This window comes from Crocodylus siamensis, chromosome 1, assembly GCF_052110815.1.
Source record: "Crocodylus siamensis isolate JL-2025a chromosome 1, ASM5211081v1, whole genome shotgun sequence".
NCBI lineage: Eukaryota > Metazoa > Chordata > Crocodylia > Crocodylidae > Crocodylus > Crocodylus siamensis.
The window spans coordinates 427,394,068-427,418,013 of NC_143395.1; the positions used below are offsets into that span (position 1 = coordinate 427,394,068).

The following is a 23,946-nucleotide window of genomic DNA, read 5'->3' on the forward strand; positions in this document are numbered from 1 at the left end:
CAGGGGAGTGGTACAGTCACCTTAAAGGCGCCGCGCGCTGCGGGCGGGGCCGGTGCGCGTGTGCGGCGACGACGGCAGCAGCGATGGCGGCGGCGGAGTGCGCGGGGCCTGGCGGCGGCGCGGGACGGGCCCCCGCGGCCCAGGTGAGCGGTGGCGCCGGGGGCGACCGCGACCGCGCGGTGGCCGCGCAAGAGCTGCCCCCGGAGCAGAAACTGCAGCTGCGCAAGGAGAAGAAGCAGCAGAAGAAGAAGCGGCGCGAGGAGAAGGCGGCCGGGGAGCAGGAGGCGCGCCCGGCCCCCGCAGCGCCCGCCCCCGCTGCTCCCGACGGGCCCGGGCCGCCCGCGGGCCGCACGAAGGCCGAGCTGCGGGCGGAGCGCCGGGCCAAGCAGGAGGCCGACCGGGCCCTGAAGCAGGGCAGGAAGGGGGATCCGGGCCCGGCCGCCGCGCCCGCCAAGCCCCGCGCCGCGCCCGGCGAGCCCCAGTCCGGTAAGGGGCCGGGGCAGGTGGGGGCGGCAAGCCGCCCCCTTCCCCTCCCCCTGCCCTGGGGCGCCCACTCACCTGTGCACCTGCCCTGCTGCAGTGGTGAAGCGGCTCCCAGAGCACGTGCAGGTGGATGACCCGGTGGCGCAGAGGAAACTGGCCAAGAAGCTGGAGCGGCAGCAGGTGGGCGCTGCCTGGCTGGGCGCAGGGGCAGGGCAGGGCAGGCAGCAGCCGGGCCCTGGGGCTGAGCCTGAGCCGCGTGTCGGCATGTCCACACGCAGGTCCTGATGCGGCAGGACTACGGCCCCAAGGTCAACCTCTTCTCTCACCTGCACCAGTACAGCCGGAAGAAGCCGTTGACGCAGGAGATGAGGTGGGTGCCTTGCGCTGGGCCTAGCAGCCCCCCATTGCAGCCGCATGACGGGGGAGCACTGATACGTGGTGGGGAGGGGGCGCCCAGGCCACACGTATGGGGTGGGCGAGAGCTGCTGTGACCCATGGAGGGCACAGGTGTCCTGGCTGCCGGGTGCACCTCTTTGCCCTGTGGGCTCTCACCTATGCCACCCGCAGCATCCCCTCCACGGTCATCCACCCGGCAGTGGTGCGCCTCGGCTTGCAGTACTCCAGTGGGCTCATCAATGGCTCCAACACCCGCTGCATCGCCCTTCTGCAGGCATTCAAGCAGGTGTGTTGCTCCCCAGCGCCCGTGAGCACCCTGCCGTGCTGCACCTTGGTCGTTCCAGGGGAGGGCAAGGCAATGGGGGCTGGTGCTGCACCATGCCAGGGCTTACATCCTTCCCTCCTGGGCCGCAGGTGATCCGGGACTACTCAACACCGCCCAACGAGGAGCTCTCGCGGGACCTGGTGGCTAAGCTGAAGCCGTACATCAGGTGAGGGCCAGGTCTCACAGGGCTGTTAGTCCTTCCCTCCTACTGCCCTGCCTGGGTCATGCTGGGGCAGTGCCCCCAGTTCATTCAGGCAAGAGGTTGAGGGAGGACTTCTTAGTTATCCCTGCCAGCATGACCTGGAGCTCCCCAGGGACTCTGCCTCAGCGCAGGGGCATTACCCCCCTGTGATGCTGTGGAGCTGACCCTTTGTCTCCTTGGCAGCTTCCTGATCCAGTGCCGGCCACTGTCTGCCAGCATGGGCAATGCCATCAAGCACCTCAAGAAGGAGATCTCAGGTGTGCCAAGTACCAAGAAGGAGGAGGATGTGAGTCCCATGCTCGGGGGCCTTGCAGTCAGGAAGCCTGCAGTCGGTGGGCTCGCCAGGGGAGGGGAGGTGGACAGGTCTGAGGGGTCACTGGACCTATAGCTTGGCTCATGGTAGCACTGAGGCACTGTCAAAGTCTCGGAGTCAGAAGCTGCAGTTAGAAGAGCATGAGCGTAGCTGGAGAAAATGGATTACGAAGGAAGGGGCTGGGGGCACAGAGGGTCCATACCGGTGCTCCAGAGGGACTGGGGTGGGAGGTGGTGGAGCTCACAGAGATGTGCTGGCACCTGGAAACCTGCCATCGCTCCGGGGGCTGGACAGCAGCAAGCTTCCTGCCTGCACTTAACCAAAGCCAAAGGGTGCTGGCGGCTCTCGCTGCCTTGAGTGCCTGTGAGGGCAGGGAGACATGTGTAGTGTGGGCAGGCAGGGCAAGGAGCCCAAGGTATTGAGGCCCCCGGGCAATGGTGCCATCTCTCTGCAGGCCAAGAAGGAGCTGCAGCACTTCATTGACCAGTTTGTGCAAGAGAAGATCTCCCTGGCCGCGGAGGCTATCTCCAAGTATGCCCTTGAGAAAATCAAGGACAACGACGTCATCCTGGTGTATGGATGGTACGGTGGGGGTGGGGGGCTTGCCCGCTGGGTGGTTCACCTGGGTAGGAGGAGTGTGCGGCCTGAGCTGGGGGTGAGCTCTGCTGAGTGGGAGCGTGGGCTGTGATGAGGACACAGGAGACTTGTTTCCTGGGATGGGCCAGTTCCAGCCACTTGTATCCCAATGCGCTGTTTCTGGGGATGGCTTCTCCAAGGCAGGGAAACGCGTGAGCAGCAGGACCTAGGCAGATGGTGGGACACACAAATGGAGCAAGACTTAGAGTTCCCTGGAAGCGACCCCGAGGGTCCAGGAAGCCACAGTTCCTGTGCTGGCTCAGCAGGGAAGTGATGGTGGCGCTGGGAACAATCTAGCTGTTGCAGATGGCCTTGAACTTTGGTTGCAGGCAAGTTGATAGGGAAGCCGTTGCTGCCAAGGAAGTCCACAGTTGGCAGGGCTGGGGCCAGAAGGAGGCTGTTACATGCTGGGGACAAGGGGCATCAGACGGTGCCAGATGCCCCTCATGAGTTGAAGACAATCTAATTGTTGACACAGCAAAGCAGAGGGTTCAAGAAACGCTCTTGTGGGAACGAGGAGCCTGGTGGGTTATGGATTAGCGGTTGCTGCAGGGGCAGCCCTGGGTGGATGCAGTTCGGGGCCTGATCTTGTCCCCCATGTTGAGCACCAGTGTGTGGTCTCACCACAAGGCAGGAGTCCTGAAACACCAGGGAGGTTGCAAGAGACTTAGAGAAGCAAGTGCCTGTAGGCCCATTAGCTTTGACATCCTAGACTGGGCCATTCTGGAGCATCTATTAATAGTCTCAGACACTGCCCACCCTGGTCCGCTGCTTTTCCTGTGGCACTGTCCCATATGATGCCTGGGGCCGTGTCAGGGTGACTGTAGTTTTGCATAGAGGTTGGACAGTGGGTTTTTCTGGGCTGGTTCGGACAGGGCTGATCCTGCCTCGGCAGAGGGTGAACTAGATGTGACCTCTGGAGTTCCCTGCCAGCCCCACGGCTCTGTTTCTAAGCCTTAAGTGACTGCACGCCCGTTAGCTTGATGACCACCCCAGGTCCTTGGTTTGTCCATCCCAGATGAGAAATGGAAGAGCCAATGCAAATCCACACAGAGTCCGTTACCAAGAAGATGCTGCTGGTTCCACATGGTCTTCTGAAGGACAGGTCCCCTAAAATGTGCTTGCATAGCATGAGATCACAAGCCTGTTGACGAATGGAACTGCAGGGACTTCAGCTTATCTAAGTGTGTGGCTTAGCACCGTGGGATTTCTGGCTAGAGCCAGCACTGTGTAGTGCCAGGCTTGGACATAGCCACTCCTATTTCTAGCAAGCCGCCTGTGGCAGGGAGCTGCTGTGGTCCAATACAGGTCTGCAGGGATTAGTACGGGGTTGATGCTGCTTAATATTTTCTTTCAGCTGCATCTTAAAACAGACACATGTCCAGTCATGTGCCCAGGCTATGCCAACAGCCCAGGGGGAGCGTACCCTGGGAAGCCACGACTGCAGAGGATCCTAGTAGACAAGCAGCTTTGCTTGAGCTCCTGGGGCAGTGCTGTGCAAAAAAAAATATGAGCCCTGGATGTGTGAACAGGGAGGGGTTTAGCCCTGTGTGCAGCCCTGGGGCATCTGGTCGCTCCGGGCTGTGGCTTCTTGGGAGCTGTGTTCTAAACAGGATGTTGGAAAGTTGGATGGGAGCCATGAGCCACAGATAACAGCCTAGGACAGGAAGAAATGCCCTCCAGTGCACCTCTAAGGGCTCAGCATCAGCGGGAAAATAGAGAGGGCACTGGCAACGAGGGGAAAAATCAGCCCATGGGGCTGGCAGGGAGCTCCAGCAGTCACGTCTAGTCCCAGCCCTGGCTGAGGTGGGATCACCCCTGTCCAAACCTGGTGTCCAGCCTCTGAGCAACAGAACACTGTCACACCTGGCATGGCTCTGTGAGCACTCGTGGTGCTCTGGTGAGGTGCCGGAGGACTGGAAGAGGGCCAATGTGGTCCCTATCTTCAAAAAGGGGAAAAAAGAGGACCCGGGAAATTACAGGCCAGTTAGTCTTACCTCAATCCCAGGTAAGCTCTTTGAAAAAATTATCCTGGCACACATCCAGGAGGGCCTTGCGGGGGAATGCATGCTCAGGGGCAACCAACATGGGTTCATCAGTGGCAGGTCTTGTCAGACCAACCTGGTGGCCTTTTACGATCAGGTCACCAAATCATTAGACGCAGGGGTTGCTGTGGATGTAGTCTTTCTGGACTTCCGGAAGGCTTTCGACACTGTCTCTCACCCTGTCCTCATCAAAAAGCTGGGAGACTGTGGTGTCGATGCCCACACAGTCAAATGGGTCGCTAACTGGTTGGAGGGCCGCACCCAGAGGGTGGTAGCGGATGGGTTCTTCTCGACCTGGAAGGACGTGGGCAGTGGGGTTCCGCAGGGCTCGGTCCTCGGGCCCGCACTATTCAACATCTTCATCAGTGACTTGGATGAGGGGGTAGAAAGCACCCTGTTCAAGTTTGCTGATGACACTAAGATGTGGGGGGATGTGGGTGTACTAGAAGGGTGCAATAGGCTACAAGCTGACCTTGACAGGTTGCAGCGGTGGGCGGATGAGAATAGGATGGGGTTTAACGCTGATAAGTGCAAGGTGTTGCACATGGGGAGGAAGAACCGGCACCACACTTACAGGTTGGGGAACTCCCCTCTTGCCAGCACGGAGACGGAAAAGGATCTTGGAGTCGTCATTGACTCCACGATGAACATGGGCCAGCAGTGTGGGGAGGCAGTCAAGAAGGCCAACCGTACCCTGTCATGCATCCACAGATGCATCTCGAGCAGGTCCAGGGAGGTGATCCTCCCCCTCTATGCGGCACTGGTCAGGCCGCAGCTGGAGTACTGCGTCCAGTTCTGGGCGCCACACTTCAAGAGGGACGTGGACGATATGGAAAGAGTCCAGAGGAGGCCACTCGTATGATCAGGGGTCAGCAGGGCAGGCCTTATGAGGAGAGGCTACGGGACCTGAACCTGTTTAGCCTCCACAAGAGAAGATTAAGGGGGGACCTTGTGGCCTGCTACAAACTAGTCAGGGGGGATCAGCAGGTATTGGGGGAGTCCCTGTTCCCCCGTGTGCTGCCAGGAGTGACCAGGAATAACGGTCACAAGCTGGCGGAGGGTAGGTTTAGATTAGATATTAGGAGGCGCTACTTCACAGTCAGGGTGGCTAGGGCCTGGAACCGGCTTCCAGGGGAAGTGGTGCAGGCTCCTAGCCTGGGGATTTTTAAAAGGAAGTTAGATGAGCACCTTGCCGGGGTCATCTGACCCCGGTGCTCTTTCCTGCCAAGGCAGGGGGTCGGACTAGATGATCTACCTAGGTCCCTTCCGACTCTAGCTACTATGAAACTATGAAACCTGACACAGCCCCAGGCATTGCCCCTGACCCTGGGATACAGGGATGCCAATGTCCTGCTGCTGCTGCCAGGGGTGTCATGAACGCTGCGCAGACCCCAGCTCCCCACAGTAGGGGAAGGGAACAACACCCCCCCCGACCAGTCTGAGCAGGGGGAATCTCTTTCTTCCCCAATATAGTGTTGGGCTGAGCCTGAGCACAGGGGCAAGACCCTCTAACAGGACCCTGTGGGGTTGGACCCAGCTGGGTTCTCAGATAGCTCTTCAGGCCAGCAGAGGAAGGCAGGCTGCTCACAAGAGAAATGAGGCCATGCTGGGGACTGATCATTGGCACCAACCCCTGGGCAGCTCAGACCTCAGGGCCCGGTGGCTTTGGCTACAGATTGGAGCCCTCCTGCAAGATGGCAGCTGCCCACGGATCCCCAAGTGTCAGCAGGCAAAATCTCTGTCCTGGGGTTTGCTGGAGCTGGGACTTGGTGACCCACAGCCCCTCCTGGCACCAAGCAAAGCCCACGAGGTCAGCAAGCATGGCAGGGGCTGGGCATGGCTCAACTGGGCTGGGCCCGCTGGTTGGCACAGCCTCTGCTCATTCTGCCTCTGTCAGCTCCTCTCTAGTGAAACGTATGCTGTGCGATGCCCATGACAAGGGCCGTGTCTTCCGTGTGATCGTGGTGGACAGCCGGCCGCGGCTGGAGGGCCGGGACATGCTGCGACAGCTGGTGCGCCAAGGTGTCCATTGCACCTATGTCCTCATCAGTGCCATCTCCTACGTGCTGCCCGAGGTGAGGGGGCCCTGTCTGTGGGCAGGATGGGAGCTGCTGGAGCCTGTGGCCGCAGCACCAGGATGCTCATGGCTTCAGCCTCCCTGCAGGTCTCCAAGGTGCTGCTGGGCGCGCATGCACTGCTGGCCAATGGCTCCGTCATGTCACGGGTGGGGACATCACAGATCGCGCTCATGGCCAAGGCCTATAATGTGCCAGTGCTGGTGTGCTGCGAGACCTACAAGTTCTGCGAGCGAGTGCAGACGGATTCCTTTGTCTCCAATGAGCTAGGTATGCACCCCTCCCTCACTGCTTTTGTGCTCCTGCAGCGTCCTGTAGCTGCCCCTCTCCTGCTGCCTAGAGGCTCCTCAAGGTGGAGGGAATCCCTTCCAGTGCTTGGAGGCTTCTGCAGGAGGGAGATGTCCCAGTCCTGCTCCTGGGGAAGGAGGGGGGAGGGGTTGTCCCTATTTCAATGTTTGTATTGATGGTGGGGGTGATCTCTCCTCTGGCCTTATGCCTTGCAACCAGCCAGATGGGGAGTGGGGTGGGATGGGCTGTTCAGGTGCTGGGGTAAGGGGTGGGTCTGGTGAGGTAATGTTAGTGCCTATAGGAGTGGGGGCAGGGCCCCATGGGTCTTAGGAAAGGGGCTGGGCCTGATGGATCTCAGGGCTAAGCAGATGGGGCTGAGGGTGGTGGGTCTGGGAACCAAGTGGTTGGGCCCCTGGGTGAGGGGGCAGGGGGGGTGGTGTGCGTGCCCCTTTCTCCCTGACCCTGTCGCTATGCCTAGATGACCCAGATGAGCTGGCAGCACAGCGTGCGGGGGTGCTAGGCAGCTGGCAGGAGCACCCGTCGCTAAGGCTGCTGAACCTGGTGTACGACGTGACACCACCGGGGCTGGTGGCGCTGGTGATCACAGAGCTAGGCCCGCTCCCCTGCAGCTCTGTGCCTGTTGTGCTGCGAGTCAAGAATGTGGAGTAACAATAAACACGCCTGCTTTGTGCCTGCATCACATGCTGGGGGGAGAGGGAGGGGCGGGGCGGGGCGGGGCGGGGCAGGGACCACCATCATGGATGTGCTGGTCCCTGTGGGGAAGGAGAGGCTGCATCAGGCCCAAGCAAGTAGTCTCCAGCCACCCCATATATACTGCACTGCAGGGCTGGGCTTGGGCTCCTCCTCTTGATCCTGGTGCTGTGCCTAGATGACCTGCAAGTGCTGCATAGCTGGGGCAGGGAAGGACAGGGCAGGGAGCTTCACCTCCAGTCCCTGCCCCCTAGACAAGCTGGCAGCATGGTGGACAGGGGCTTGTTTTTTGAAACTGCTCAGGAACACTTCTGAATTATTTCTGACCTTGCATGGGGTGAAGTTCTGGGTGTTCACTCTGGGACACGTGGCTGGGCCAGGTTAGCCCCAGCTCCATCTCTATGCTGCAACCAGAGTACCTTGAGCTCCTGCTCATGCTGGCGCTGTGCCTCCCGTTGTTCAGCCTTGAGCTTGTGCTTGCATTGAGCCTCCTTTTCTCCTAGCTCCGGCTGGTATGACTGGAGTTCCAGCTCCTGGGCCTGGATGAGCAGTCACTCCTCAAGCTTCTGCTCTGGAGGCCTGCTGGAAGAGGCTTCAGCCCCACTCAGAACCGAGGCGAGAAGTCCCTTAGCATGATCGCTGTCCCACAGGGCTTTAATCAGGTCCTGTTTCTTTTGCCCTTTTTTCTTTTGAAGGCTTCTGTTTTTCATTTCCTTCACCAAGCCATCTGCTGTCAGGTGGACATACCTGTCAGCCATCCTAGCTAGCTACCCTGTCCAGTTGACCTGATGCCAAATTAAAGACTCATTTGCTCAAGCATTTTCAGTGACTCAGCTTCCTTCCCCAAAATTATGCCTTCCAGACAGGCTGTGGGATCCCACCACTACCACCACGTGTGGCAGACTAGTCCTCCCGGCCAAAAATCAAGCTCTGAGAGTCTCTCCTGGGTCACCTATGACCAGCCAACCTCCTTCCTGGAACACACCCACAACCCTGGGGTAACTGCAGCCCCCACCCAGCATCTGGTTTTTGCCAGGGCTCTGTGCCCCCTGGGGTACAGACCTTATAGACTGTGTGGGTGCTCAACCCACTGTGGGAGTCTGGGGTGATTCTGTAGCCTGAAGCATCCAAAGATAACATCAAATACCAGAGGAAAATAAACAGCCTAGCCCCACTTTCTCCAATGAGCTAAGGAGAAAAGTTGGGGAAGCATTGAGGTCACAGATGAGAGGGGAGCCAAGTGTACAAGAGAGGTTGCTCCTTAAGGAGACAATCCTCCAAGCCCAAAGGGAGGTCATCCCAACACCAATCAAAGGGAGCAGGAGGACACATAAGCCCCCATGGCTCGCCAAAAGCATCCAGGAACGTCTCCTAGCTAAAAGGGAGATGCATACCCAATGGCAGGGAGGGGCCATTCCCAGGGATGACCACTGCGGTTGCTCAGGGATGCAGGGGGGCAGTCAGGAAGGCCAAGGTGGAGATGGGACTGGGACTAGCGACCTGGATCAAGGACAACAAGAAGTCCTTTTTTAAACACATAGGGGGCAAAAAGAAGGTTCCGGGTAATGGGGGGGCCCCTGCAGGACACACCAGGAAATTTGGTCGTCACGCCAGACGACAAAGCCAACATATTTAACAATTTCTTTGCCTCCATTTTCCTGAGCAGGGACCGAAACAGTCCCCCCCACCACCACTTTGGGTCCCCTTTAAACTCCAGGGGAAGTATACCCAGGCCAAGGGTTAGCGAGGAACTAGTTAGGGAATGTCTGGAGGGACTGGATGTATTCAGGTCAGCTGGTCCGGACGATCTCCACCCCCGAGTGCTGAGGGGTCTGGCTGAGGTCATTGCAGGACCCCTGGCACAGCTGTACGAGCACTTGTGGTGCTCTGGTGTGGTGCCAGAGGACTAGAAGAGGGCCAGCGTGGTCCCCATCTTCAAAAAGGGGAGGAAGGAGGACCCGGGGAACTATAGGCCAGTTAGTCTTACCTCGATCCTGGGCAGCCTTTTTGAGAAAATTATTCTGGTGCATGTCCACGAGGGGACAGCAGGGGAGATTATGCTTAGGGGCAATCAACACGGTTTCATTAGCAGCAGGTCCTGTCAGACCAACCTGGTGGCCTTCTACGACCAGGTCCCCAAATCCTTAGACGCAGGGGTAGCAGTGGACATGGTCTTCCTGGACTTTTGGAAGGCCTTTGACACTGTCTCTCACCCTGTCCTCATTAAGAAACTGGGGGACTGTGGTGTCGACACCCACACAGTCAGATGGATCGCCAACTAGCAGGAGGGCCACACCAAGACAGTGGTGGTGGACAGGTCATTTTCGAGTTGGAGAGATGTGGGTACTGGGGTCCCCCAGGGCTCGGTCCTCGGGCCCACACTGTTCAACATCTTCATCAGTGACTTGGACAAGGGGGTAAAAATCACCCTGTTCAAATTTGCTGATGACACTAAGATGTGGGGGGATGTGGGCACGCTAAGAGGGAGGAATAGGCTGCAATCAGACCTAGACAGGTTACAGGGGTGGGTGGATGAGAACAGGATGGGATTCAACATTGACAAGTGCAGGGTGCTGCACCTGGGGAGGAAGAACCAGCACCATACCTACAGGCTGGGGAACTCCCTTCTAGTTAGTGCAGAGGCAGAAGAGGATCTTGGAGTCATCATTGAGGCCAAGATAAACATGGGCCAGCAGTGCGGGGACGCAGTCAGGAAGACCAACCGCACTCTGTCGTGCATCCACAGATGCATCTCAAGCAGGTTCAAGGAGATGATCCTCCCACTCTATGCGGCACTGGTCAGGCCGCAGCTGGAGTACTGTGTGTCCAGTTATGGGCACCACACTTCAAGAGGGATGTGGACAGCATGGAGAGGGTCCAGAGGAAGCCACTCACATGATCAGGGGCAGCAGGGCAGGCCCTACGAGGAGAGGCGACGGGACCTGAACCTGTTCAGCCTCCACAAGAGAAGGCTGAAGGGGGATCTAGTGGCCTGTTACAAACTAGTCAGAGGGGACCAGCAGGCATTGGGGGAGTCCCTGTTCCCCCAAGCACGACGAGGAGTGACCAGGAATAACGGTCACAAGCTGGCAGAGGGTAGATTCAGACTAGGTATCAGGAGGTGCGACTTCATGGTCAGGGCGGCTAGGATCTGGAACCAACTTCCAAGAGAAGTGGTGCTGGCTCCTACCCTGGGGGTCTTTTAAGAGGAGGTCAGATGTACACCTTGCTGGGGTCGTTTGACCCCAGTACTTTTTCCTGCCATGGCAGGGGGTCGGACTTGATGATCTGCTCAGGTCCCTTCCGGCCCGACCAACTATGAAATTTCAGCAGCCCAACAAAGGGAGCAGAAGACTAGCTTCTCCCCTCTCCCAGTACCACAGCCAGGCACGCAGTAACTCCATGCCTCTACTGATGGGGGGGAGGGGAGGGGCTGTACAAGGAGGTGAGGAATACACTTTAAGCAAACAAAAGTAATTTGAGCCTTTGCCGATACTGGATTCAAGGATACTACTAGAGGCAACTGCCTGTACCCATCTCTAGACTTCTGGCTAGTTTCCAGGTCCTTACTTACAGAGAACCATGCAAGGGAGGCTGGAAGTGCGCTCACACCACTCCCGGGAGAGAAGGGGGGGAGAGAGCCCTCCCCTCGCCCAGGACTTTTACCTGCCTCGGTCACCTACCAGGAAAGACCCAGGAAATACAGGGGTCAGCGGGCTTGCCCCACAACAGAGGGGCTTTCCGCCCGGGGACCCCGGGGTCGGGCCCTGCCCTGGAGCCCTCGCCCTACATTTCCAGCACGCGGAGTAGGTAGCGTCACACGTTGGGAAGGAGGAGGGCCGGGGCCGGGGCCGGGGCCGGGGCCGGAAGTGGCGTACAGGCGTCTCACATCATCAGTGCGCGCCGGTGGAGCCGCCATCTTGGACGCGCCGGTCCCGGCGAAGAGGAAGAGGGAGGGGGCGGCACCGGGGCCAAGCAGCAGGTGCAGCGAGGATCTTCCGGCCGCCCTGTATGTACCGCGCCGCCCTCTCCCGGCCCCGGTGCCTCCTTGCTCGCGGCAGCAGCCAACACCGGGGGCGGCTTGGCCGCAGCGGGAGGCCTTGTGCCGCGTCCCCGGGTTGGTGCTGAGCCGGGGCCCCCGCCGGGGAGGGCTCGTGCCCCGGGGGCAGCCCTGGGCCGGCTGGCGAGAGGCGGCGGGCGTTGGCGGGGGTGACGCTGCTCTCCGCAGAGCTGTGTGGGGCCTGCCCGTGCGGCGCCGGGCTGGCGGGCGGCCCGCATGTGCCGCGCTGCTAACTCCGGCCCCTCTTCCCGCACAGGCGCCGTTCCCGCCGCGATGGATGGGGACGTCTCGGCCGAGTCCGGGGGGCTCCCGGAAGCGGCCACGCCCGGGAGGAGACCCGCCCGGAGCCAGAAGCCCAGGAGGAAGCCGCGTGCTCCCCCCCACCCAGCCCCGGCAAAGGCCGAGGAGCCCGGTGAGGCCCCTGCAGCCCCTGAGAACAGGCCGGAGCCCCCTGAGAAGGTGCCGCGGAAGAGAGGCCGCAAATCCAAGGCGGAGTTGCTGCTGCTGCAGCTGTCACAGGGTCCTCTGTGCACACCACAGCTGGGGGACAGCGAGGTTCCTGAGGGCATGGAGACCACGCCGGGTGGGCGCCCCAAGCGGCGAGCTGCCAAGGTGTAAGATCTGGTGTGGGGAGCAATGCCGGGGGCTGCTGAGAGCGTTACCATTGCCTTTGTGCCCCAGACTCCCCTTGGTTACGCTGGCTGGAGTGAGATGTGCGGGAGCCAGCCTGTCTGCCCGAACAGGCCAGCTACCCTGCCCCGCCCCACCCCACCCAGGGCTGGAGCTGCTTGCTGCTGCATTCGGGCTGAACAGCCAGCCCTCACGGTGGTGCGTCCACAGGAGACAGTGCCTCCTGCTACAGGCCTTGTACAGCCCTAGGACAGGGCTACTGGCATGCGCCTGGCCCAAGTTTTGTGCAGCTGTTTGAGGGTGCTCTGTAGGCAGCGTCCCCCCCAACTCCCAGCCATTCCAGGTTCAGATTGCATCTTTCCCCGGGTTTTGCCTGACAGTGATGTTCACCGGACAGACTTCAGGGCAGTACAGGCAGAGGCTGCTTTGGGTGTCAAGGGAGTTGGGAGCTCTGATTATCCAGGACTCGGGCACTTTGCCAGGGGGGTGGGCTGTCTGTACCCAGCAATGCCAGGATGCAGGTGCTCTGCCCTGGGAGCGAGGGTGGCAGCAGGGCAGGCAGGTGTCGACACATTCCCACAGGCTGGCCGTGTCGCTGGGCTATGCTGTGTGCCCTGGGCATGCAACAATCTTGCCGGGCAGCTGCAGCAGCAGATCCTCAGTGCGGCACTGCGTTTGTATGCATGTCCCTGCTGGGGCTGCACCAGGACTGTGCTGCTGGCTAAGGGGGTTGGTGCTGATCCGGTCCTCAAAAGGTGGACGTTGGAGTCGGGGTATCTGTCCACAGTCATTAGAGAGGCCACCCAGCTCTGCCTCCTCGAGAGCAACCCTAGCTCAGCTGCCACTTCCCTGGGCAGGAGGAGCCTTAGGTGCCCAGGGAGACATGTGAGCCTGGCTCCTCAAGGCCCCAGGGCAGCCCTGCTCTTTCCCCAAGCATAGGCTGGGCTGGGGGCACCTTTACCCGTTGCCCACTCATCAACCTCCTTTGCCTCTAGGGCCCTGCTGTACCTGCAGGAGCTGGCGCAGGAGCTGTCATCTGTATACCAGTCCCCGGTGCCCAGTGAAACTGTCCCAGACCAGGAGGCCGATGGCCCCAAGAGGAAGCGCCGTAGCCGCAGGAGGGAAGGAGAGGAGATGGAAACAGATGGTGATGACCCCTCCCAGGATGCTGACTTTGTGCCCTCGGCCGAAGTACTGCTGCAGGCAGAGGAGGAGGAAGAGGAGGAAGAAGAGGAGAGTGAGGCCCTGCTCAGCCAAGTCTCGGAGCTGGAGCCAGACATCCCTCGCAGGCACAGCCTGAAGGCAGCATCTGCAGGGGTAAGGACAGTGCCACAGGTGGGGAGCAGCCCCTGCCTAACAGACCCCAGAGCTGGGCAGAGCTGGTGCTCTGCAGCGTGGAGGGGAAGCCCTCCCCTCAAGGCTGGCAAAGTGGGGGCAGGGCTGTGTCTGGAGCCTGGTACCTGAAGTCTGGCATGCTGCCAGTAACCCCAAGGGAGCTCCACCCCTGGCTGCAGCCTGTGCTTTGGGGCCTTTGGGATGCAGCCAGCCGGGGCAGGTGCTGGAGAGAGCTGTCCTGGTCTGGCTGAGCCCTGGCTTAACCCTGCTTTCTTGTGGGTGCAGAGATCCAAGCCTCAGTGCCGAGGGTTCGCCGCCAACGGCTTCCACAATTCTATCATGACGCCGGTTTGGAAGTGCTTCAGCATCACCCGAAACCTGTGAGTGTGGCCTCCCTGCGGGGGTTGGAGGGAAGGTTGTGGCTTATCAGCAGGCATTAGTGCTGCAGGGGCCTTGAGTGGGCACTGGGGGGCAGCACAGGCAGCCTGGACCAACAACCGTTTTGCTGACAATAAGGTAGATTTGCACCTTTAGAAAGTGACTGTCATGAGGTTCCATAAGCAGCACCTGGCTTCAGTGCCATGGTGGGGGGGGTGCTGCAGGAAGCAGCTTCTAAACAGGCAGCAGGGACTGCTAAGCTTGGGCTGGCGCCTATTGGTCAGAGCCTGCCTCACTAAGCAGATGGCTGCGCCTGGGGCCTGACACTTCTACCTGCGATGCACTGCCTCCAAGCAATAGTGTGGGGTGGGGTGAGGCGGCTGGGGACCCATCTGCTTCCTGCGGCTGGACGGGGCTCCTGCTCCTCGGGCAACATGTGGCGAGGCACTGTGGGGGTCTGGGGGGCTGAATCTTTTCATGCCCTAGTGAGGACGTTGCCAGGGTGCCCCTTGGGAAGGGATGAGGGTCAAGCTGGGTCAGCACCTGCAGGGCTGGGCTGGGCCCACATCCTTTCAGGCCTGCCTCTGAGGGGGATGAGGGCATCCTGGGAGCAGCTGCCCTTACCTAGGGGTTGCCTCTGCAGGCGAGATCGCAACTACTCCCCCTGGGAGTTCCCAGACTGGATCCCTCTGGCCCACAAATGGACCTTTCTCTCTGAAAAGTAGGTACCCCATCCGGTAGGCTGGGTCTGGGACAGGGACAGGGGTGGGGAAGGCGGGGAATGAGCAGAACCCTTGTCACACCTCAGGAGGGACCTGTGGTGGGTCTGTCAGGGCTGAGATCAGGGCCTTGTTTCTCCCCAGGAAAAATCTGGGGTCACTTCCTGGGCTATGGGGAGGGTGGGGGGCTCTGCTGGGGAGCAGTGTTGGGGCTGCAGGTGAAGGAGGTCTGCTGCTGCAGCGGGGTCTTGGGAAGGGATGGGATGCAGGTGCCCAGCGCGCGCGCTCTGCCCACAGCGAGGCTGCCCCGTACTTGCCTGAGGAGGTGAAGTCTCCACTCTTCTCCATCCAGAGGGAGGGCATTGAGGAAGATGGTATCCTGTACCGGATCAACAGGTACCAGCACCAGACCCCAGCTTGACATCCAGAGAAACTGTCTGGGCACACCAGGCCCCTTTGATGCGGGGAGGGTGGGGTGTCCAGCATTGAGGCAGCTGCACCTACAACAGGGCAGGGGTGGCTCTCCCAATGGGCAGCTCTGGGGGCTGTACCGTGGTGTGGGCAGGGCCATAGGGCCTGGCCACGACTCTCCCCTTCCAGGTGCTGGGGACATGTTGCTCTGCCTTGGTGTGTGTTTCCTTCCTCTGGCAGTCCCGTCCATACCAGGACCTGCATGCCCATCTCCCCACTCCCTCCACAGCTCTGTCCCCAATGCAGGGCCCTGTCTGGGCATCTTCCCTCCCCCACAACACGGGGGCCTGCTTAGCCATCTCCCCTGCCCATCCCCATGGCTCCCTCTCTCCTTACCTCCCCTGCAGGTTTAACTCCCTGCAGCCCCATGAGGAGCGATGGGATGTGTCGTTCTTCGTGGGTGGCCCTGTATGGGCAATGGAGTGGTGCCCCACGCCCGAGGGCTCCGCTGCCAGCCAGCATGTGGCACTCTACTGTCACAGGGGCATGGATGAGAAGCACAGTCTGGCCAAGGTCCATACTGGCCCCTCACTGCTGCAGCTTTGGAGCCTGGGCCCGCTGCAGCATGAGGCAGGGTGAGGTCACTGGGAGATGGGGCTGCCAGGGTGGGCAGGCAGGGAGGGGGCAATCTGGAATGGCCTGGCCTGGGAGCCAGAGTCTGGGGATGGAAGTGACCTGGAGGCTTGGCCTGTGCGTCCAGCTAGCTGAGCTGCCTCCAGTGCCCAGTCCCCTGTCTCCCTCCCTCCCACTCCTCCCCGGTACCCTGGGCTGGCAGTTTGCACCAGCTCTGAGCTGTTGGCTCAGGGGCTCTGAGCCTGGGGCTGGCGCCTTCTGACTCACTGCCTGCCTGCAGCTCTGCCACCAAAGCTGCACTGGCCTACGCCATTGCCACCAATCACGGCTGCATCTGGGACATGAAGTTCTGCCCAAGTGGAGCCTGGGAGCCCCCCATGACTAGCAGGAAGGTAGGAGAAGGCAGGGGGAGGTACTGCCCCAGGGCATCCTACCAAGCTGCTAATCTCAGTTCTGGCTGCCAGTGCCCAGCTTCCAGGCTCCCCTACCCAGCCTGGGCACTGTGCCTGCTCCCCTGGCACTGCTCTGAGCCTGGCAGGGCCAAGGCAGGGTGAGAGTCTGTGGGGTTGTTCCTTGGAGGAAGGGAGGTCTTGGGGGGGGAGGGAGGGGGCGATGGGGTGTGGCATGCCCCCTGGGTGAGTGGTTGGGGGCATTGGAAGATGGGGGTGGGTCCTTGGGCAAGGGTTCCCTGGGGGGCAGCTGCCATCCCTGATGGGTGTGTGTCCGGCAGCTCCCGCAGTTGAGCCGGCTGGGCCTGCTGGCCGTCGCCCTCTCAAACGGCAGGGTGGTGCTGTACACGCTGCCGCACCCTGAGGCGCTACAGGCGCTCAAGAGAACCCAGGTAAAAGGTAGGAAGAGCAGCATGCTAGCGGGCGGGTCATGGGCAGCCCAGCCCCTGCCACCTGGCACGTGGGCCAGGCTGGTACCCAGGGCTTTGGGGGGGGCTGGGGCTGGCCCTACAGAGACATTTGGCCTGGGCAGGGAGTAGCTGAGGAGGCTCTTTGCCCTCTGGCACTGGGGGACAGCTGGGGGCAGCTGCACATGGAACTGAGCTGTAGAGAGGCCTATAGCTGGATCTGGGGTAGATGAGAGGAGCCGGGGCTTGGACCCCTGCTTCCTGCTCCATCCTGGTCCTGCTCAGCCTGACCACAGCCCAGCCAGGAGCAGGGCAGCACAGTGACCACTCATGGTTGTGCAAGGGCCCTGCTGAAACCCAGCCCTGGATCAGCCCCCTCTGCCACCCCACCTGCCCTGTGCTGTGGGTGGGGGGGTTGGTTGCTGATCCCCTGTGGCAGGAGCGTGGGGGGCGGGAGCGGCAGCAGTGGCACCACTGGGGACTGACTGCTTCTCCCCCTCTTGGCTCATTCTGGTGGGTAATGATGCTTGTAACCAGCCTGTCTGCCGGGCTGGCCTGATGGATGGCGGCCTGCGCGCGCCACACTCGGGGGCGCTCAGCCATGTCCGAAGGCTCCTGCGCTCCATGGCAGCCGCAGGAAATGGATCCTGTGCTGCAGCACATTGGCCAGCCAGGCCCTGTGCAGCCCCAGTCTCCTCCCCCAGCCTGCGCCACCCGGCACCTGCTTCAGTTGCCCTGGGCAGGGGATCACAGCCCTCCAGGGTGCCTTAGAACCTGTGCTTCGTGGCAGGAGTCCAGCTCTGCTCAGCCGAGAGGTGTTGAGGCCCTTGGGCCCTTCCCTCCCCCAACACAGGGGTTGTCTGCGTACCCAGCTCTGTGCTGTGTCCTTGAGTAGTTTCTGTGACTGGGATTGTCTGCCTTATGGAGCTGCTAATGACTGGGGGGAGGGGGGGCGTCATGGACTATTAACTCGCACATGGTCCATGCTGTGCAGAGCTGTGGGTGTGTCTGGCAAAGGCCCCAGTGGGGAGTGACCGTTGTTGCAGCTGGGCCAGCCAGGCCTGCTACACTGCCTCCCTCCTGCCCCTGTCACCAGACCCTGTGCACTCAGCCTCCCCTGGGTCACAGAGACAGCCCTGCCCTGGCTCAGGGCCCTGACTGCATGTGCTCGTCCTGATTATCCTGCTTTCTTCTCCTAGACGAGCCTCTCCCAAAGCACACAGTCTGCCAGGTGAGTGTCTGTGCCTGGGGTGGCCCTGGGAGCCAGAGGCCAGTGCTATGGGGGCTTGTCAGTACTGGCAGCCTCCAAGCCCACGGGAGACCAGGCAAAGGCAGGAGCCAACTCCCTTGTGGCAGCAGAATGGAGGCTGGGAGCTGGGTTGTGAATGGTCTGCCCTGCAGGGCCAGATGAGCCTTTGCTCTGACTTGTAACCCTGACACCTGCCACCGCTGCCCCAATATGTTTCCAGTCAGGCAGGAGCTGGGAGCCCTTGGCCTCTGTGACGTGTGCCTCCTTCCCCCCTGCCACCCAGGTGCAGTGCATTGCCACGCTCCAGGTGGGCTCCATCCAGGCTGGGAGCTCATCTGAATGTGGCCAGTGCTTCAGCCTCTCCTGGATGCCAACCCGGCCCCACCACCGCCTGGCAGCTGGCTTCTATGATGGTGAGTGCCTGCTACGCTGGACCCTCGTGGCTCCCAGGATAGGGTTGCACATGGTGCTGCCCCTCACCCCGCCATGTCTGCAGCCATGGGTCAGTGCTTTGCAAGCAAGCTGTTGGCGCCCAGCGGCCATGAGTTCCTTTGGGTACCCTGCCAGCCCCTCTGCAGTGAGGTATACACTGGAATGAGTCAGGTAGCACGTGAAATGGGCACCGTTCAGTTCACAGTAGCTGCAGAGGGTCTCTAGCCTGAAAACGTTGAGGGCTGCTGCCATAGTCCCTTGGGGACCAGGTATGGGGAGCTAGGTATGGGGTGGGCAGCAACAGGGAATGTCTCAGATAAAGGAAACTAAGAGCATTGGCAAAGCTGCTCAGGTGGAACAGTCTGTGGGGAGGGAGCAGGCTGGGTGCTGGAACCCTGTGACCCACATCTTCCTGCTGCCCTGCCAAGGCTTCACCCAGCTCTGCCCGCCTCCTTTGTCCTGAGCCACAGCCCTCTGCAAGGGCTGGGTCCCCGCAGCCCTGGTCTGTAGCCCCTGCTTCCCTAGTCCTGGGTCTCACATGTGGCTGTTGGTGCCTCTGCCCCATGCCATGGCTGGACAGGTCCCTGCACCATGCCCCCAGCTGCATGCTGCAAGCCCTCATGCCCAGCCCACCAGCAAGAGGTGGCTGGTGCAACAAGCACTTCGTGTTGCCCCCAGGCACCGTCGCCATTTGGAACCTGAGCACCATGTCCCTGCTGCAGCGCGTGTACCGACCCGATGGCTCCCTCAAGCTCTACCCAGCCCAGTGCTTCCTGGCCCATGACCACGCTGTCCGCAGCATGGAATGGTGCAAAGCCAACAGGTGGGGCTGGGCCAGGGTGGTGGGCTGCTCTGTTCCAGGCAGGGGCCCCAAGGGTATGGGAGGGTGCTCTCTTCTTTGGGATCAGGGGCCCAGATACGGTCCTGCAGGGGCCTGTTGTGGCATTGGATGGCTGGGGCGCAGCTAGTACAGGCCAGGTTCGAGAGTCCCTTATAGTTTCATAGTTTCTAGGGTCGGAAGGGACCTGAGCAGATCATCTAGTCTGACCCCATGCTAAGGCAGGAAATAGTACTGGGGTCAAACGACCCCAGCAAGATGTGCATCTAACCTCCTCTTAAACACCCCCAGGGTAGAAGCCTGCACCACTTCTCTTGGAAGCTGGTTCCAGACCCTAGCTGCCCTGACCGTGAAGTCGCGCCTCCTGATATCTAATCTAAACCTACCCTCTGCCAGCTTGTGACGGTTATTCCTGGTCAGTCCTGGCGGTGCTTGGGGGAACAGTGACTCCCCCAATGCCTGCTGATCCCCCCTGACTAGTTTATAACAGGCCACAAGATCCCCCTTCAGCCTTCTCTTTTGGAGGCTGAACAGGTTCAGGTCCCGTAGCCTCTCCTCATAGGGCCTGCCCTGTTGTCCCCTGGTCATACGAGTGACCCTCCTCTGGACCCTCTCCATGCTGTCGACATCCCTCTTGAAGTGTGGCGCCCAGAACTGGATGCAATACTCCAGCTGCGGCCTGACCAGTGCCGCATAGAGGGGGAGGATCACCTCTTTGGACCTGCTCGAGATGCATCTGTGGATGCATGACAAGATGCGGTTGGCCTTCCTAACTGCCTCTCCACACTGCTGGCCCATGTTCATCTTGGAGTCAGTGATGACCCCCAGATCCCTTTCCGCCACCGTGCTGACAAGAGGGGAGTTCCCTGACCTGTAGGTATGGTGCTGGTTGTTCCTCCCGAGGTGCATCACCTTGCACTTGTCTGTTGAAACCCATCCTATTCTCATCCGCCCACCCTTGTAACCTGTCTAGGTCTGATTGTAGCCTGTTGCATCCTTCCAGTGTGCCCACGTCCCCCCACATCTTAATGTCATCAGCAAATTTGAACAGGGTGCTTTTTACCCCCTCATCCAAATCGCTGATGAAGATGTTGAACAGTGCAGGCCCGAGGACCGAGCCCTGCGGGACCCCACTGCCCACGTCCTTCCAGGTTGAGAAGGACCCATCCACTACCACCCTCTGGGTGCAGCCCACCAGCCAGTTGGCGACCCATTTGACTGTGTGGGTGTCTACACCACAGCCCTCCAGTTTCTTAATGAGAACGGGGTGAGAGACAGTGTCAAAAGCCTTCCGGAAGTCCAGGAAGACTATATCCACTGCTACCCCTGCATCTAATGATCTGGTGATCTGATTGTAAAAGGCCACCAGGTTGGTCTGACAGGACCTGCCACTGATGAACCCATGTTGGTTGCCCCTAAGCATGCAGTCCCCTGCTGGCCCCTCCTGGATGTGTGCCAGCATAATTTTCTCGAACAGCTTGCCTAGGATCGAGGTAAGACTAACCGCCTATAGTTTCCCGGGTCCTCCTTCCTGCCTTTTTTGAAGATAGGGACCACATTGGCCCTCTTCCAGTCCTCCGGTACCTCACCAGAGCACCACGAGTGCTCATAAAGTTGTGCCAGGGGACTTGCAATGACCTTGGCCAGTTCCTTTAGAACTCTAGGGTGGAGATCATCCGGGCCAGCTGACTTGAATACGTCCAACCCCTCCAGAAGCTCCCTAACTAAATCCTCGCTAACCCGTGGCCCAGATGTGCCTCCCCTGGGGCCCGAGGGGGGCCCAGCAGGGAGGTAGCTGTTCTGGTCCCTACTTAGGAAGATGGAGGCAAAGAAATCATTAAACATGTTAGCTTTGCCATCTGGTGTGACAACCAAGTTTCCCATGGCGTCCTGCAAGGACCCCACGTTACCCGGGACCTTGTTTTTACCCCCTACGTATTTAAAAAAGGACTTCTTATTATCCTTAATCTGGGAAGCTAGTCCCAGTTCCATCTGTGCCTTGGCCTTCCTAACTACCCCCCTACATCCCCGAGCAACTACAGAATAGTCCTCCCTGGTGATGACCCCTTCTTTCCATTCTTCCCTCCCTGTTTGCAGTAACTTCCTGGTGACGGCAGGGAATGACCGGAAAATCAAGTTCTGGGACCTGCGGCGCCTCTATGAACCCATCAACAGCATCAAGCGGTTCCTCAGCACTGAGGTCGTCTGGCTGCTGCCCTACAATGGAGTCACCGTAGCCCAAGACAACTGCTATGCCTCGTGAGTGCTTGCCCAGCCCTGCTGCGCCCAGTTGGCTGTATCACCCCAGCAGGCCCCAACGTTGGGCCCTGGGAAGGAGCTCCCTGCCTGCCCCTGCCCTGCTTCTTACTCTCCCACCTGTGTCTCTGTTGCAGCTACGGGCTCTGTGGAATCCACTATATTGATGCCGGCTACCTGGGCTTCAAGGCCTACTTTGTGGCCCCACGTAAGGGGACAGTGTGGGTAAGTGGTGGGTGGGGTTGCCAGGTCTGCCTGGGATGAGACCTCAGCATCATGCTCTGCAGGAAGAGGCGTGTGCCCCCTACTCACCCTGAGCCAGTGCACAGTAGTGCTGTGACAGGGCAGAGCCCACCCAGGCACAGAGGAGCCCAGGGCCTGGCCCCATCATGGGCAGGGTGGAGGCTGCAGTGGCAAGTTGCTCAGGCTGACTGTCCTCTCCCTTGGCAGAGCATCTCGGGCTCTGACTGGCTGAACACAGTGGTGGCCGGGGATGTCACTGGGGAACTGGTGGCTGCTGTGTTGCCCGACTTGGCCATGAACCCGCTCAACATCAAGCGCCCCTCAGAGCGCAGATTTGTAAGAGACCGTGCCTGGGGTAGGGCTGGAGGGAGAGGGGAACCACGCAGCGCTGTTGGGGAGGCTGAACTAGGCAGGTGTGGGGCTGGCTGGAGCAGGGCCTCAGCCTCCCCTGACCCTTCTGTATGGGGCAAAACCGGGGGTCCAGGTATGGCCAGGCCCCACTGCCAGCCTCCTGGGTGGGCCCCACAGTGTTTCATGCCTCAGTGGAGGAGCAGGCCTGGCCAGCACCCAGTGCACCGTGCTGGCTGAGTTTTTTGGCTCCTCAGCCTGCTTCTACATCCATAAGCGGGGCTGTGGTGCCCAGGGCCTGTTCCAGCCTCAGTGTGTCTCCTCCCGCCCAGCCCATCTACAAAGCCGACCTGCTGCCCTGCAGCCCTGTGGGCACCCAGGACGTGGAGCAGCCAGCACCCAAGGCTAAGACCTATGGCGAGATGGTGGCCCAGCACTATATCCGCTTCCAGGACACCAATTTGGTAGGGACCGGAGCAGCTTGGGTTGGAGGGGGGCTGACACCACCAGTCTCCTATGGGAGCCCCCTTGAGACCATGCGGGAAGTGCTCACTGCTCCCACTTCCTAGAGTTTGTGAGCCCCTGAGATATGGAGCAGTTCCCCTCTGCTGTCCTGGGCCTTGTGTCCTGTGAGCAAGCAGCCTGCTCTGGGCCCCTGGAAGGCAGAGCAGGTTGAGGGGGATGGGGGTAGCAGAAGCCAGCAGTGTCTGGATCATGCTGTGGGGGGTGGGCAGGGAAGCTGTCACAACCACTGCCTGTGTCTGGCCGATTAGGCCCAGTGCCTCCCTCCACCCCCACTGTCGTTCTGGGAAGTGACAGCCCTCCCCAGGGCTCCATCAATCGCTGCACTGGGGAGCAGATGGTGCCACGGGCCTGGGAGGGGAGGGGAGGAGCCAGAGTTGCAGGGCTTCCCCTCTGCCTGAGAATGTGCAGGACCCCTTCAGGAATGGGCTGGGGTATGGCACATGAGCCCTTCCCATCATGGTACCTAGGGCACCCTCTGGCAGCAAGGCCCACAGCAGAGCCCATGGCCCTGGGCTTGAGGACACTTGGCAGTGGGGCCTGTGTCCAGCACCAGCAGGATCTTGGCAGAGTAGTGCCTGGCTGAGTACTAGCCCTACATTGGTGCCACTTCCAGGCTCATGGTGCCCCCTCCCTGCCCCACAGCGCAACTTCCAGAACTTCCCCAGCCGGGAGCCTATGCGCCGGATGCATGTGCAGGAGGTGAAGTCGGGGCTGAGCCTGGACCGCCTGCAGCTGGAGTCCATCCACAAGGTGAGCCTTTCTGCCCTCCCCTGCCCCTTCCTTCCCTCTGCTGGAGTAGCCCCCACCTCCACCCCAACTCTCCTCTTCCCGCAGGTTCGCTTCAGCCCCAACCAAGACTCTCACGGCTGGCTGGTGTCAGGGGGCCAGGCTGGCATTGTGCGGGTGCACTGCCTTGCAGGGCTTGCTCTGCCTGGGGACTGCCAGCCAGTGCCAGGGCTGGACCCTCCACCCAACTCTGCATCACAAGAACCAACAGCCAGCCCCAGCCCTGGTCCCGCTGGGCATCTACTGTCGCCAGCTGAATAGGCTTCAGGTTGAGCTGCATTGCAGAGCCCCTGGCTGGTGCAGCCCCTCCAACCTGGCCTCTGGGTCAGACCCTGCAGGGTGTGGGGTGAATGTGGATCTCCAAGGGGCTCTGGGCCCCAGCCCCAGGGAGGAGCCTGCAGGGCAGATGCTCCACACTGGGCCTTTGGGGCAGGCCCCAAGCTAGGGGCACGGGTGGGGGGGCACAGTGGGGGGCCCCAGGGCCTGGCACTCCACCTGTGTGCATGTGGCTTTGTCGCATCCTGTTTCCTCCTGGCCTGCAGCTGGCTCCAGGGAATTGTGTCTTTGTGCTGCACTGCGGGGGGCCGGGCCAGGGCCGGGCAGTGGGAACACTGGGCAGTAGCCTGTGGCCCTAGCTGTGTGGCAGCCACAAATTCGCTCACATTGAGCCTGTGATCTTAACCGTTCAGTAAAGGTGTTTGTTTTGTAAAGCCGCCTCCTCCTCCCTGCTGTGCACAGCAGGGTTTGGGCACGGGCACATAGCTCAGGTGTTG

At 60.6% G+C, this 23,946-nt stretch overlaps 2 protein-coding genes across 6 annotated transcripts; both read left to right on the forward strand.

The window, feature by feature from the left end:
* The first annotated feature begins 3 nt into the window (after window positions 1-3).
* Window positions 4-7,452, forward strand: EIF2B4 (eukaryotic translation initiation factor 2B subunit delta). Of its 2 annotated transcripts, none has more exons than XM_090031291.1 (10): window positions 4-486; window positions 581-663; window positions 762-853; window positions 1,051-1,165; window positions 1,294-1,370; window positions 1,590-1,692; window positions 2,174-2,250; window positions 6,298-6,475; window positions 6,565-6,745; window positions 7,242-7,452. In XM_090031291.1, the coding sequence occupies exons 1-10, from the start codon at window positions 84-86 to the stop codon at window positions 7,430-7,432; spliced, it is 1,500 nt and encodes a 499-aa protein (XP_089887417.1). In that variant the 5' UTR covers window positions 4-83; the 3' UTR covers window positions 7,433-7,452. The 2 variants fall into 2 exon arrangements, with proteins under 2 accessions (XP_089887417.1, XP_089887416.1); XM_090031290.1 differs by having other exon boundaries at window positions 6-486; window positions 2,174-2,301.
* Window positions 7,453-11,381: 3,929 nt separating this feature from the next.
* On the forward strand, window positions 11,382-23,875 carry GTF3C2 (general transcription factor IIIC subunit 2). Of its 4 annotated transcripts, none has more exons than XM_090031302.1 (18): window positions 11,382-11,483; window positions 11,791-12,148; window positions 13,160-13,481; window positions 13,785-13,879; window positions 14,521-14,598; window positions 14,894-14,992; window positions 15,415-15,642; window positions 15,921-16,032; window positions 16,371-16,488; window positions 17,696-17,727; window positions 18,029-18,158; window positions 18,856-19,000; window positions 21,113-21,274; window positions 21,409-21,496; window positions 21,722-21,850; window positions 22,195-22,326; window positions 23,030-23,137; window positions 23,222-23,875. In XM_090031302.1, the coding sequence occupies exons 2-18, from the start codon at window positions 11,808-11,810 to the stop codon at window positions 23,432-23,434; spliced, it is 2,532 nt and encodes an 843-aa protein (XP_089887428.1). In that variant the 5' UTR covers window positions 11,382-11,483; window positions 11,791-11,807; the 3' UTR covers window positions 23,435-23,875. The 4 variants fall into 4 exon arrangements, with proteins under 4 accessions (XP_089887428.1, XP_089887429.1, XP_089887430.1 ...); XM_090031301.1 differs by having other exon boundaries at window positions 11,472-11,591; XM_090031303.1 differs by lacking the exon at window positions 21,722-21,850 and having other exon boundaries at window positions 11,469-11,591.
* Window positions 23,876-23,946: the final 71 nt, after the last annotated feature.